The following is a 14,433-nucleotide window of genomic DNA, read 5'->3' on the forward strand; positions in this document are numbered from 1 at the left end:
GAGGCAGCATTTGCCCCAGGCCTGCCTCATATACACACAATAAGACCCTAGGAGCTCACAAGTGACATTTTTCTTACATTTAGTGTGTGTGTGTGTGTACACACTTGTATGTGGGTGTTCCTTCACAGGTGTGTACGCATGTGGAGGTCAGAGGTGAATCTCAGCTGCTTTCCTCTGTCACCTTCTGCCTTGAGACAGGGTTTTCACTGAACCTGGAGCTCATCCCTTCAGTTAGACTGGCTGGCCAGTGAGCCCTCCTGTCTCTGCTGTCCCAGGCACATGCCACAAGAGGTGGCTTTCGACATAGGTGCTGGGGATCTGAACTCAGGACCTCATGCTTACGCTGCAAGTGTTCTACCTACTGAGACATTCCCAGCACCAGGGCTTTCTCTTTAACCTGCTGATGGTTATTTTGGGGATGAGACTTCATAAAACCTCTGAGCAATGTGTCAGTAATGGATACACATGCCTTTCATAAACCCTGAATCCATCCCAGAAAATCTTCTCCAACAGGAGTAGACTGCTCCCAAGCACTTCACGGTCAACTTTAAGAGGAGGTGGGTAGATGATGTTTGGGGGGGGGGCGATTCTCAGACAGTTGTAACTATATACAAAGTGAGGGCATGGCTGCTCCAAGGTATGGTTGAGGGGAAGGTTTTTATTGGAGATATCAGAGGCATCTGGAAGAGTCCAGAGCAAGGAGAGGAAGTAGTGGACTAAACATGGCCAGTAGGCCAAACTGGGCCATGAGAGGAGAGAGAGGAGGGTAGACAGAGAGGGGAGGAAAAGAGTGTGTGGGCAAAGGAGGCCAAGAGAGAGGGGGCCAAGAGGGCGTAGAGAGCGCGTGGCCTAAATGGCAGGGTTATACAGGTATGAGAATCTGGGGGAGGGAAGCCCAGGAGCTGGTGAGGGTTAGGGTAAATGGGTGGGGCGAGAAGAGCTGAGAAGCCACAGGTACTGAGTGAGCTCAGAGGCCAGCAGGAGCTCTGGAATGCTAATAGGCACCAGAGTAGTCATATGTTTCTTTTGGTTCTGACAATGGCCACTGGTGATAAACTAAAGACACAAGGAACAACGGGAATGGAGGCCAGTTCAGAGTCACCTTGCAATGGAAATGGAACGGGAAATTGCCACCAAGTCCCTTACACCTCGGTATTATCAAAAATTAACAACGGCCACAGTAAGAGGAGCTTGCACAGGGCAGGGAAGACAGCAGTGTGCGTGAGGGAGGAGCAGTTTTGAACAATTGGTAAAATTGTGGCCAAGAAAGAATTGCTCCTGCAAAAGAAGACCAGGTCAGTCTTTCTCTATCAAAAGAGCTTTGCCCCTTTGAGGTACAAATCATGACTTGGTCAAACCCATCTTCTTCCACTTTGCTCTGAGGAGGAAGACGCTGGGCCTGATAACTTTGGGGACTAGCATTAAATCGTTTGTGCCTTATTGTGTCTTTGTCAGAAGAAGTTTTATTTAAAGAAACCTCCCTCACTGCCTCAGGGGCTGAGTCTTCCAGTCAGCTCAGTAAATTAGATTTTCTCTGTACTTTGGGCTCCTAAGAATTACTCTCTGATTGCAGGACGAGCCAGGTGATGCTAATTGGGTCTTTAAATGATTGAACAATTAATCAATCCATAACGCCTTAGGAAACTGGTCTTACTGGTGTGTTCAACAGGGAAAGATGCGCTGGGGGGCTTGGGATCACTCCAGGACTTCTCAGTACTACAGCACCAGTGAACTAGAGGGAAAGACAGGATTAAAACTCAAGGTGAGAATGTTTTGGGTTGTTTGTTTTTTGTTTTTGAGACAGGGTCTCAGGTAGCCCAGACTGGCTTTCAATTTGCAATGTGGTCAAGAATGATCTGTACGTATGATGTAGGTGTGTATGTGTATGCTTGCACATGTGTGCACGTGAATGTGGAGGCCTGAGGCTGACCTCAGTGTCTTCCTTGGTTACACTCCACTTTATTGAGACAGGATCTCTCACTGGAACTTGGAACACACTGATGTGGCTAGTCTAGCTATCCAGCTTGTCCCAGGCCTTCCCTCCCCCAGTCTTCAGGGTGCTAAAACCACAGGGAAGCTGCCATGCACAGGCAGCTTTTGTGGAGGCAGAGCACTCCATTCAGTGAATCATTCCTCCATACACCCCCTTGGAGACAGTCTCATGTATCCCAGGCTGGCCTTGAACTCACTGTGTGATCGAGCCACTCTGAACTTCTGATCCTCTTGCCTCTTTCCCCACAATGCTTGCATTACAGACACATACCACCACCACATCTAGTTTTATTCTGCGCTGGGAACCAAACCCAGGGCTTTGTGCATGCCAGGCAGCTACTCTGTCAACCGAGCAACAGCCCAAGCCCAACCTTGGACTTTGAATCCTGCTGTTTCTGCCTTCCTAGTGTTGGGATTACAAGTGAGTATTACCAAGCCTGGTTTGATCCCATGCTGGGGATTGAACCCAGAGTCTAATATGTTCTGGGCAACTAGTCTACCAACTGAGCTACAACTCCAGCCTTCAAGGTGACAATGTTTAATGATGAAGATCTCTGCATCTAATGTATAGGACATGTCACCAAACCATGAATTTGAGAGAGGGGATAGGTCAGAGCCTATATACATTGTTTGTCCTGGATGACACAAAATACACCCTCCTGTTTTAACTTATTGAGTGAAGTGAGGCTTACTTAGACACCTACTATATGCTTGACTGAGGCAGGAGTCACCTCTAGTATGTCAGATGGTCATGAGGAGCTGGTCAAAAGTAACATGAAGTCTCAGGGATGGAAGCACCCAGCTTCAAGGCAGAGACCCAAAGCATGAGAGACAATGTTGCTTTTTGAGGTGGGAGGAAACCATAGGACCATTAAATTCTTGAGAGTCTCTTTTCCACTGGGTTCAACACAGGACTGGAGAAATACTGGCTGATTCCATTCCATGACAGTCCTGTGAGGTCAGTGCCACCATGTCCAGTCTGTAAGCTGAGCCAACTGAGGTAGAGGAGTAAGGCAACCTGCCCTGAGTCCCACAGTAAGGTGGGAAGGACCCCTGGTCATCCTGGCTCCTGGGGGCTCTGCTGTAGTCAGCAGCCTTGCTACCGGTATCGTGGGCAGGGAGCATCACTCAGCCAGCTTCCAGCAGAGACAAAGCTCAGTGCTAAATGATCAACCATGGAGCAAACGAGTGTGAGGACATCCCACTGAATGGTTCGTTTTTAAAAGCTCACTTCAATTATTCTCTGTATGTATGTGTGTGTGTATGCATGTATGTATATGAGAGCTTGCTGGTGTGTGTGCTCACACAAGCACCTGCGCATGTATATGAAGGGCAGAGGTCAACCGTAGGTACTGAACTTCAGGAGCTGTTGACATTTTTACTTGTGAGATAGGGTCTTTCTCTGGCCTGGGACTCACCAATTAGTCTAGACTGGCTGGCCAGGGAGCACCAGGGACCCTCATGTCTCTGCCTCCCCAGAACTGGGACTACAAGTGTGCACTACCATGCCTGTCTTTTTTCTTTAATGTGGGTTCTGGGGAATCGAACTCTGGTCCTTTTGCTTGCAAGGTGAAGGCTTTACCGACTGAGCCATCTCCCCAGCCCTAATTCCTGTATTCAACAAAATGGCTTTTAACTGGAGTGGAGAGAAAGGGGGAAACAGGCTCTCCCAGGCTTTTGAAGGACACTGTTCAGTCCTAAGTGCCTCTCAGTTCCTTTCGCAATATTCATGTTTTTCTTTCTTATTTATTTATTTGCTATCTGAGTAATCGTAGAAATGTGGCAGAGCTGGACTAGAAGGTTCTCTGAGAAGCATGTGATACCCTACATCCCTGAATTGTTACTGTTATCATTACTCTGGCCATCGCTGGTGCTGTGATGTCCTCAGATCTTTGTATGTGCGTCTGTGGTTTATGTGTATGTGTGCATGTGTGTAAGCTCAAGGGCATGTGGACACCAGAGAACAGCTTGTATAAAGTGGACTTCTTCCTTCCACCTTTCTGTCAGAGGTGAGGATTGAACTCGGGTCACTAGTCTTGGATGGCAGCCACCTTCACTCACTGAATCAGCCCACTGTCCCTTACCATCTCTTGTTTTTGAGACACGGTTGCCCACTGAACCTGGAGCTTAACAATTCCACTAGACTGTCTCACCAGCAAGCTCCCAGGACAGGCCTGTCTCTGCCTCCTCAGCTCTGGGATTACAAGCACATGCTACCATGCCCAGGATTTCATAAGGGCACTGGAAATCTATATGCAGGTCCTCATACCCACCTGGCAAGCATTTTACTGACTGAACCATCTCCCCTGTTCCAAGAGCTCTCTGGATCTAAAGATGTACCACTCTCCCATTCATCCCGACTTGGAAGAGCACTGTGTTTATTACACCAGCAACTCCCAGGGGCCAACAGCCTTCTGAATCGGTTCTGCAGCCCGTGGCACCCAAATTGGTTTGAATCACAGGTCTGCAAATATTTCTATCTTTAGCGATGAGGTGTTTCACCATTGCAGAAAGCCTATTATTTTATACATACAGCAACATTTGCTGAAAAATGTATTTTACTTAGAGGAAATCAAATAAGTAAATAGCGGGGAAGATATGTAAATCAGTAGAACATAAAAACAGCTCAGAATAAAAAGAACATGCTATATTGGAAGTACGCAATTGGGCTGTTGCTGACGGAGCCTTTATGAGCTGCTAACACATATTTATTTGATACCCAGACTGGATGATCTAAGGGTTCTCAAAGGTAGTTTAAAAATGTGAATAGTACGGAGAAATATGCAAGTTCATGGGCAGTGTTCTCCAACATCATCAAAATGATTTTGTTTTTAAATCACGAGCTGAGTGGGGGCAGTGGAGCTGGGTTTCTGATTGACAGCGGGCACCTATATGTTTATTCCTAAGACACACCCTGAAGGTAAGAGAGGAGTGAAGGTCAGCAAACAGCCTAAAACACATACTCACTAATGTGTTTCTACATGCTTTCAGCCAGCAACCAGCCACTGTGCACTTAGTGAGCACTCTTGTATGCCAGGCACCCAGAATGCAAACATTTATGACCAAGGGACTTGTGGGAGGGGAGGGTTTGAGATAGTAGCCTTGTCTCTCCCAGTGTGGGTGATGTTATGAGGGAGGATGGGCCAGGACAAATTTAGTTGGCACTAAAGGACATAGAAGCAGAGACCCTCGGGTGACATGAACAGAAGACACAACCACATCATGGAGGCAGCCAGGGGCTGAGGACCAGGTGGGACAGAGAGAGCTCACTGATCTGAGGGCCCCGATGCTGGAGGAGATCCTGGCTGCCAAAGCCAAATGGGCCCCAAGGCTGCTCTCAAGGTCTGCACTGGCTGGGCTCCAGGTTCATCATGGCTAGCTAGGGTGATTTTGCTCCCCATGGATGACCAGCATCTAAGGAGAATCAGAGTCACCCTGGAGAAGGGCAGATAGGAGGTAGAATGGGATTGTTCCTGTTTCAGTTTCTGAATGTACACTAAGGCTTTCTGGACTGGGTACTATATCATTCTCTTTCTCTGTCTTTGTCTCTGTCTCTCTATGTCTCTCTCTGTCTCTGTCTCTCCCTGTATCTCTGTCCCTCTGTCTCTGTGTGTGTGTGTGTGTGTGTGTGTGTGTGTGTGTGTGTGTGTGTGTGTGTGTGTGTGCAATATGGAAGTTAGAGGTCGACATCTGGTGTCTTCCTCAATCACTCTCTACCTCATTATTTGAGACAACATCTATTACTTAACCTATGCTAACCAATTCCTCTAAACTGCCTGGCTGGTAAGTCCCAGGGGTCTACCTACCTATGCCTCCCTAGTGCTGGGATTATAAGTGTACATCGTGCCCAGCTTTTAGTATTGTTGCTGCAGATCTAAACTTGGTGTGTGTGTGTGTGTGTGTGTGTGTGTGTGTGTGTGTGTGTGTGTGTGCGCATGGTGAGCACTTTACCCATGGAGCCACATTCCAGCCCTTTCAGTAAACTTTCATTGTTTATATCTTTTACGTATGTGTGTATGCCTTGTATGTGTGGGTGCTGGAGGAGGCCAAAAGAGGGCGTCAGATCCCCTGGAGTTACAGGCATTCATGAGATGCCAATGTGGGTACTGAGATCTGAACTTAGTCCTCTGCAAGAGCACTGTTGTTAACACCTCTCTAGCACGTTCATTAACCTTTTAAACTCCTCTGATTTAGAGAGCTTGCATTTGTTCATGTTTGAGTACATGAGGCATACACAGATGGCCTCGTGTGGCTCTCTGCAGGTGCTCTCTTCACTCTTAATCCCTTCAGCAGGTCCTGAGGACTCAGAGATAAATGAAGCTTGGTTGGGTGCAAAGTGTTCTGATGCTATCTTTAGGGGATGCTCTCTGAGTTCAGAATCCTTCCTGCATCACGATGGGGCAGAGCTGTAAGAAAAGCCTCTCACAGTTGCCTTCTAATAGCCCAGCATGCACTGCAGTGGCAGGGATGAGTGGGCCCAGCATGCACTGCAGTGGCAGGGATGAGTGGGCCCAGCACGCACTGCAGTGGCAGGCCAAGTGGACAGATGGGCATCATGCACTGGCTCCTGCCCTGGCAACTACGAGGTGTCAATTCCTTCTTTGCAGGTGGCATAGTGTGCTCGTGTGCTCAGGGATTTCCTGGGAGGACACATGTTTATAAAGCAAATGAATACACATCGGAAAAGTGGGCATTGCCGGCAGGCCTTTCAGCTTCCTGCTCTGTGCGCAGAGGGAGCTGAGGAAAGAGAAGAACACAGCGGCTCTCAATGGCTCCCACTGGAACACGGGGACCCGCAGGGAGGTCTAGACTGAAGTAATGGGGCAGTTGCTAGCTTTCTGAAGCAAAAGACTTAATGGAGGTGTCTTCTGGGGCTGACTTAACTTGGAGGTCTAGGTGGCTGCCTCGCTCTGGTTACACAGACCTGACATTTCCCCCTCAGAAACTCTGATGGGCAATCACATGGAACTCATCCTTACTTAGTGGTAATGAGGTAAACATCCCTCATGACGGGGTGTCTATGCAGGAAATGTGAAGGATCCATGGGGACATTGACCTATGATCTAACCATCTGTGTAAGAATGAAACATTTTGATTTTGAAGCCACATAAGGAATGGGGGGGTGAGGAGAAGAAGAAGGAGCGGGAAGGGGTAGAAGGGGGGATGAGGAATAAAATGAAAGAGCGAGAGAAAGAAGGGACTGAGGAGATGGTTCAGTTGCTAAAATGCTTGCCTTGCGAGCATGAAGGCATGAGTTTGATTCCCCAGAAACTGAATGATGATGTTGCATGTGGTGGCACATGTTTACAATGGCGGCACTGGGGAGGTGGCGGTGGGCAGATTCTGGGGCTCCCTGGCCTGCCAGACTAGACATACCAGAAAGTTCCAGGTAAAATGAAAGACCGCATCTCAAACAAACAAGGAATGCAGCTCCTGAGGAATGACATCTGAGGCTGACCTCTGACCTCCTCACTTCCCACCCCATCTCCAACATATGCACACACCCTGCTCCAAACATGCATGTGCTCATGTGTGTGCACACACACGTGCAGGTGAGAAAAGAAGGGAAAAGCAAAGGCTTGCCATCATGTGCAGCTGAATGGTGGGATGTGCTGGCCACAGGGTGATGGCTTGGGACAGCAAGTGGGCATGCCATGGGTGAAGGGAGGTCATGTGGGAGGGTGTGGGCTGAGAAGCGTAGAGACAGGGAGGGGCTCAGTACTCACATCACTTCCAGCCGTGCTGTGCGGGAGTCATTCCCGCCCTCAGACACAATCTCACAGGTGTAGTCCCCAATGTCCCCTGACCACGTCTGGCTAATGAGAAGGGACCCGTCCTTCTCCACCACAATTCTCGAGCTGCTGGATGGTGTGATGACCACGTTGTCCTTTTTCCAAACGTAGCTGTGGGCCAAGCAGAGAGTTCATCACAAAAGCAACAGGAGCAGGATCCCGCCCCTTCCTTGACAGCGAAGAAGAGCAAGCAGCTGGTGAATTGGAGAACAGAGTAAAAAATGACTGACTTACATCTTTAAAGGTATGAGTTTTGGGCTGGAGAAATTACTCAGTGATTAAGAGTGTGTCCTGCCATTCCAGATGACCCAAGTTTGGTTCCTAGCACCCAGGTCAACTATGGGGGTTGGACACTGTCTTCTGGCCTCCTTGGGCAATTGCACACATGTAGCATACATTCACACAGATGCATACACACACATAGACATAAATAAAAATAAATCTTTGTAAAAGGCGAGTCTTTTGGTATGGTGGGGAGCAGGAGATATCTTGAGCAATATACAAAAGCTGATTGATAACTCAGAGACTGAAACAAGACAGTGATGCTGGGGGGGTAAGTTAGTGGATAAAGTGTTGGCCTTTCATTCAAAAAGACCCAAGTTTAATTCCCAGAATCCACATAAAAACACTAGTAGTCTCAGTGCGTGGGGAAGCAGACAGGTAGATCGATGGGGGAGGGGCAGGGATCCCACCCTCAGTTTAGTCTAACTGGTGAGCTCCAGGTTAAGTGAGAGACGCTGTCTCAAAACAAGATGGAGGATCTGGACAACGGCTCAGTGGATAAAGGCTTTCTGTGCAAGCATTAAGACTGGAGTTCAGCTCTTCAGTACCCACATAAAAGCTGAGGGGCATGGTGGCCCCCTGTAATCCATGCACTCAGATGAAAAGGTGGGATTCCCAGAGCAAGCGGGCTGCTAGACTAGCTGAATCGGGTTTAGCAAAAGACCTGGCCTCTATAAATGAAGAGGAGGTCGGTCAACAGCATCAGCCTCTGGCCTCCACATGTATGTGCACACAGGTGTGTACATGCACCTGCACATGTATATGCCTATGTACATGGGAAACATGCACACACACACACACACACACACACACACACACACACACACACACCTGTATACAAGTGTACCACAGATGTACTACTCCCAACACATACAATAAACAGAATCCCAAAATGTGGCAATGAAGATGACTGTGAATCTGACTTAGCTTGTGCCTGGGAGACAGGGACTCTGTGGGTCAGAGGCACAGCTGTTACCTACTGAACTGCACCCACCCAGCTCTCCTGCCTCAGTAATGCTTGCTAAAGACCCCCAGAGAGGCACCCCACCTCCTGAGCAAAGCTCTGGGCACCTTGTAACTGTCCTGCTAAAGTCCCACCGCCCTGGGCAGGCTCTCTCTGATGCCACCTTCTTCCTCATTTAAGCTTTATGGCCATTTTAGCACATTTTTCTTTTCCAATATAGACTCAATTATGAGCCTGTCCAGCCCTAAACGTCCCTGGGCAAGGCCCTACTGACGGCTAGATGAGCTGAAAGTGCTGGCTTTCTCTTTATTAGAATAATTTGATCACATTTTCCAAATGGACCGGCCCTTTCTGCCCTGTGTATTCACAGAACAAACTTCTGTGAATTAGTCACAGGAGGTCCCCTGCAACACAAGAGACAACAGCGCAAAGCCCACTCGAAGAGAAAGACAGACTGCCCTGTATAGCCTGGGGCCCTCTAAAGTGGGGACAGCCCAAGTCCTTCACAGAAGGGGGCTCAGTCCCGCAAAGGGACCATCCAAGGGGATGCTTCTGAGCTCTTGGAGCATTGTTTGAAATCATACCCTGCCTCCTCTACAATGAATGGATTCTCTACATGTAAAAGAGATCTCCGGGTGGGCCTCCCAGGGTCCCCTAGGGAACCTTTAACTTGTTGCTTCTTGTGTGTTCCTCTGGGTTTCCCATTTGCTCTACTTGCAGTTAACCCACACCTGTGTTCCAGCCCTGGACACTTTGGGGAGTCGGGTGGGGACGTAGAAGTGAATGGTCTGCCAAATACCTGCCCTGAAGGGTCAAGTCTCTGAACCCAGTTCTCAGGGCATCAGCTCTGCTTACTGTCAACTCCAATTCCGTCCTTTCTGCTAAGTGTGGCCTTTGAGAACTATGGCGGGATGATGATGCTGTGTGATGCATTTCTCTCCATTTACTGCCTACCCCCCTTCCTGGTTCATTTATTTTCAGAGTTGAGTCTGAAAAGTCACAACTATTCTGCTCTTTGACACAAAGCTCACTGCTGAGGGCTACCTGTCTGCAGCCAGGCCCTTACCTGAAGTGGCCTGGCTTTTAGACTTTGTTTTGCTTGTTTTGGTTTTGAGACATGGTCTCACTGTGTAGCCCTAAATGTCCTGGAACTCACTAAGCAGACCAGGCTGGCTTCTAACTCACAGAGATCCCCCTGCCTCTGCCTCCCAAGTGCTGGGATTAAAGGCATGCACTACCATGCCTGGGTTGTGTTTGTTTTGTTTAGAGACAGGGTTTCCTGTAACCAAGGCTGACCTTGAATCATCACATGGCTGAGGACAACCTTCAATTTCTGATCCTGTTTCCACCTCTGGAGTGCTAGGATTAGAAGCATGCACCCCGCAAGCCCGGTGTATGCACTGATGGAGATGGAACCCAGGGCTTCATGCATAATGGCAAGCACTCTATAACTGAGCCACATGACCAGCCCGAGTGTCACAATTATCAACATCAGCTTCAAGTCTACGGGATGTCCCACTTGGCACTAGAGAATCACCAAGCTGCCTGGCTCCCTCCTCTGCCTGTGTTTCCCTTTTACTGCCTTGGACACCCGCACACCTTTCTTCTCCCTGCTATACAGAAAAACCATCCTTGCAGGATAGAAAACCCCTCCTGAGTATTGCAGAGCTCCCATGTCAACACCACTGAAATCCTATTCCATCCCTCTGGATTTTTGTCTCATTAAGTATCAGTCCCTGACAAGTGCGTTTTACAGACAGTGTATTAACCTTGGCAGGAAAATCACAAAAAGCTGTATTGAAGCCATGGAGTGGAGCATAGCCCACTGTAAATAATACATAAGGCTGGAATGGAAGACCGATTCCCGTGATTAATGATGGAGCCTGCCACTGGGAGATGCCATCATCAGGGATCTGCTGCTAAAATCAAGACCCCGAAACTCTCCCTTCTCATCTCAACTTTCCCTTCATTAACCCAGGAAATCTTAACAAGTCCTAAAGAATGAGAACAGGATGAGCAACCGGAGAGAGGTCCGAGGGTCGTGGGTGGCTCCGCAGCACAGGGTGGCTGTCGTCCCCTTAATCACAACGCGGTCCTCTGGAGGGTGAACGATGGACGTTCGATCTGAAACAACACAAGTCACAGCGCGATGAAATCACCAGCGTGCAAGTCTGTGCCCTCGGGGGGGGGGGGGGGGGGGGATAATGAATTGGTCATCTGACATCAAAGCCTCCGAATTCTCTCTTATCTTGGCAAAACGGGTGTAAATGGAAGTGCTCAGCCATGTTCAGGGAATGGAAAACAAGCCTTTCTGTGTGGCAGCAAAGTCAGTTAACCCGCCCACTCCTAAGTCATCCCAGGTCTCCAAAAGACCTTGTGCAAACACTTAGGGAGTCCCTGCTGCAGGCTAGAGTCTGGGCTCTTTGGAGTGTGTGTGTGTGTGTGTGTGTGTGTGTGTGTGGTCAATCTTAGGCGCTCTTCCTCTGAAGCTGTCCACCTTGTTTTTTCTGACAGGGTCTCTCACTGGCCTGGAACTCATCAAGTGGGGCAGGCTTGCTGGCCAGTGAGCTCCCAGTACCTGCCTGTCTCTCACTCCCCAGTCATGGGATGACAAGCATGTGCCATCGCTCCCAGCTCTTCTATGTGCCTTCTGAGGATCAAACTCAGGTCCCCATGGTTGCAAGTTTAGTACTTGACTATCTGAGCTGTCGCTCTGGCCTAAAGCCTGGATTCTTAAACCAGGGTAGAAGTGGAGGCCTATCATTCAAGTTGCTAGGGAGGCTGAGACAGGAGGATCACATATTCAAGGCCAGCTTGGGATCTGGAATGAGTTCATGGCCAGCAAATTACAGGGTAAGTTTAAGAGCAGCCTAGGAAACACACTGAGACCCTATTTCTAAAGAAAAAGTAAAAAGAGGGCTAGGGATGTAGCTCAGTGGTCGAGGTCCTAGGTTTAATCCCCGATGTTGTAATGAATACATAAATAAATAAATAGTATATAAATAAATCTAGATTCTTTGCTAAGATAATTATTGTCTTAAAATCTTCTAGTGTCCACACAGCACCTGTGACTCTGGAAGGTGCTTTCATTTGTGCTGATTGATTTAATGATGATTGTCATTACTCCTAATTCTTGAGAGTGAGCATGGATGCCCAGGCCTACTGTGAGCTGCCCAGGACCACAAAGCTGGCAAGAAGCAGGGCCCATTGGCTGCCCCACATCTGAGGATTCCAGAACCCATAGCTACTACTGCAGATGCCAGCTTCTCCGGAGTCAGCCTGTGCTATGCTGGCACACTCCTGCTGGGGGACACCACTCTGGTGTCATACCCAGAGCTAGAACTTGTGAGTCCCAGGGCTGCACTCAAAGCCCAGCATGGTGAATTGCCAGCTGTGTGCCAGGAAAGGTTGCTGAGCCCTCTGGTCTTTGCCTATGAGAGGGCATGTGACTGAGGAGCAGCTTGATTGAGAAGCCTGGATAACTCTACAGGCCACTGGGCTAACACTGATCCTCAACAGATCCATGGAACTTTCTGGAGAGTGATCTATGGAGAGCCAGACCTCACATTTTCCTCTTCTACAGGCTTGAAAAATGTGAAGCTAACATTCCCCCATGCATCAAATGGAGTGAGTTTGAACTTTCCCTCTCACTAGAGACCCTTATGGAGATTGTTAGTGCACACCAGGATTTTCCGTTTGAAAATGAGCTGTTACTAATGTTGCCTGGGGTCACAGGAAGAAAGGGCATTTAGGTACTTTAGCAGCGGTTCTCAACCTGTGGATCTCGACCTCTCTGGGGGTTGAATGACCCTTTCATAGGGGTTACATGTCAGATATCCTGCATATCAGATATTTACATTATGATTCATAACAGTAGCAAAATTATGGCTATGAAGTAGCAATGAAATAATTTTATGGCTGGGAGGTCACCACAACATGAGGAACTTAAAGGGTCACGGCATCAGGAGGGTTGAGAACCACTGCACTAGAGGCAGGACATTTGGTGTTCGGATTGTCACGTTATGGAAAACAATTCTTTCTGTACATCAAGGACCAGTGACCTCCACTGAGGATGATAAAGACTGGAGGAATAAAGATGTCCCTACTGTTGGCTTCTACTATGTCCCTATTTCATTTATGTAGTTGATACTAGATAGTATAGAAACAATACCTTCTGTTTGTGTGTGTGCATGGGCATGTGTATGTGTGTACGCAGAGGCCAGAGGTCAATGTCGGGTGTCTGCTTTAACCACTCTCCTCTTTATTTCACGAGACAGAGTCCCTCACTATACCTGGAGCCCCAGATGAGACTGGTTGCCAGTGAGGCCCAGGAATCCCTGTGTCTGTTTCTAGAGCACTGGGATTACAAGTGTATGCCTGGTAGGTGCTGGGGAATCAAACTCACTTCCTCATGATTGCATATCAAGACTTTTATTGACTGAGCAATCTCCTTAGTCTCCAAGACACTTTCTTTAGGATATCAATGACGATTCAATTTTCTTATAAAATTAATCAAAACATTACTTTAGTTATCCTAGCCAACTGGGTATAATAAGTCTACTGATTTTCAAAAGTCGATCTGTTACTGCTCTTGAAATAGTGCCATGAACTCTCTGGATACGTCTCCTAATTATTCTTTCAGAAACAGAAAATTTAATTACTCAACAGATTTCTATAAATTAGCTGTAAAAATAATCATCTTCTTTGAACTAAGTGAGAAGATCTAAGGGGGTACTGACACCCCCGGGACACAGATGGCACGGTGACAGAGAACGGTCCTTACTCCACACAGTGAGCGTGGCCGATGCGTTCACAGAGGCCTCGGTATTGGCCGCATAACAGGTGTAGTTGCCGGCATCCTGGATGAAGACAGGGGCTATCCGCAGCCCCCCAGATTCCAGCAGCATGAACCTCGGAATCCGGACAGAGCCACTGGCCAGAATGAGGTTCCCTGAAGGGCAGGAGAGAAAGAGGGTCGTTAGAGGTACAGCAGCCGGTGGGGAAGGAAGGGATGGAGTTGCTGGCAAGACAATAGTCCAAGCAAAGCGAACATTCTGTGCAAACATAGCTGAGGCGCTTTCCTCATCATCGGCAAGGATCTCGAACAATTCTGATCTGTGTACGGGGTCCTTACCTTCGGATGACCGCTTTTCACACTTCCTTCACATTCAGGGCTTACTATCTTCAGGAGCCCCAGTGGGCAGAGGGCACTCACTGAGGGCTTGTGTAAAGGAGAGCTGTATTTACACAGTCATTACTACTCTTAATGCCCACTGACTTTCCTAATTAAAAAAATAAGTATGGGTATATGGCAGTGGTTCCCAACCTTCCTAATGCTGTGACCCTTTAATGCAGTTCCTCATGCTGGGGTGACTCCCAGTCACAGAATTATTCATCACTACT

At 48.2% G+C, this 14,433-nt stretch overlaps 1 protein-coding gene across 2 annotated transcripts in view; it reads right to left on the reverse strand.

The window, feature by feature from the left end:
• Sdk1 (sidekick cell adhesion molecule 1) overlaps positions 1-14,433 on the reverse strand; it is a 970,126-nt gene that overhangs the window by 254,025 nt on the left and 701,668 nt on the right. For both annotated transcript variants that reach the window (XM_052754191.1, XM_052754192.1), the window contains 3 exons: positions 13,814-13,981; positions 11,052-11,154; positions 7,719-7,895 (listed from right to left, as the gene is read on the reverse strand). In XM_052754191.1, coding sequence (XP_052610151.1) covers positions 7,719-7,895; positions 11,052-11,154; positions 13,814-13,981 — 448 coding nt within the window. The remainder of the gene's footprint in view (positions 1-7,718; positions 7,896-11,051; positions 11,155-13,813; positions 13,982-14,433) is intronic.

The sequence above is a fragment of the Peromyscus californicus genome, unplaced genomic scaffold, assembly GCF_007827085.1.
Source record: "Peromyscus californicus insignis strain IS unplaced genomic scaffold, ASM782708v3 Scaffold_2__1_contigs__length_46816999, whole genome shotgun sequence".
In the NCBI taxonomy this organism is placed as follows: domain Eukaryota; kingdom Metazoa; phylum Chordata; class Mammalia; order Rodentia; family Cricetidae; genus Peromyscus; species Peromyscus californicus.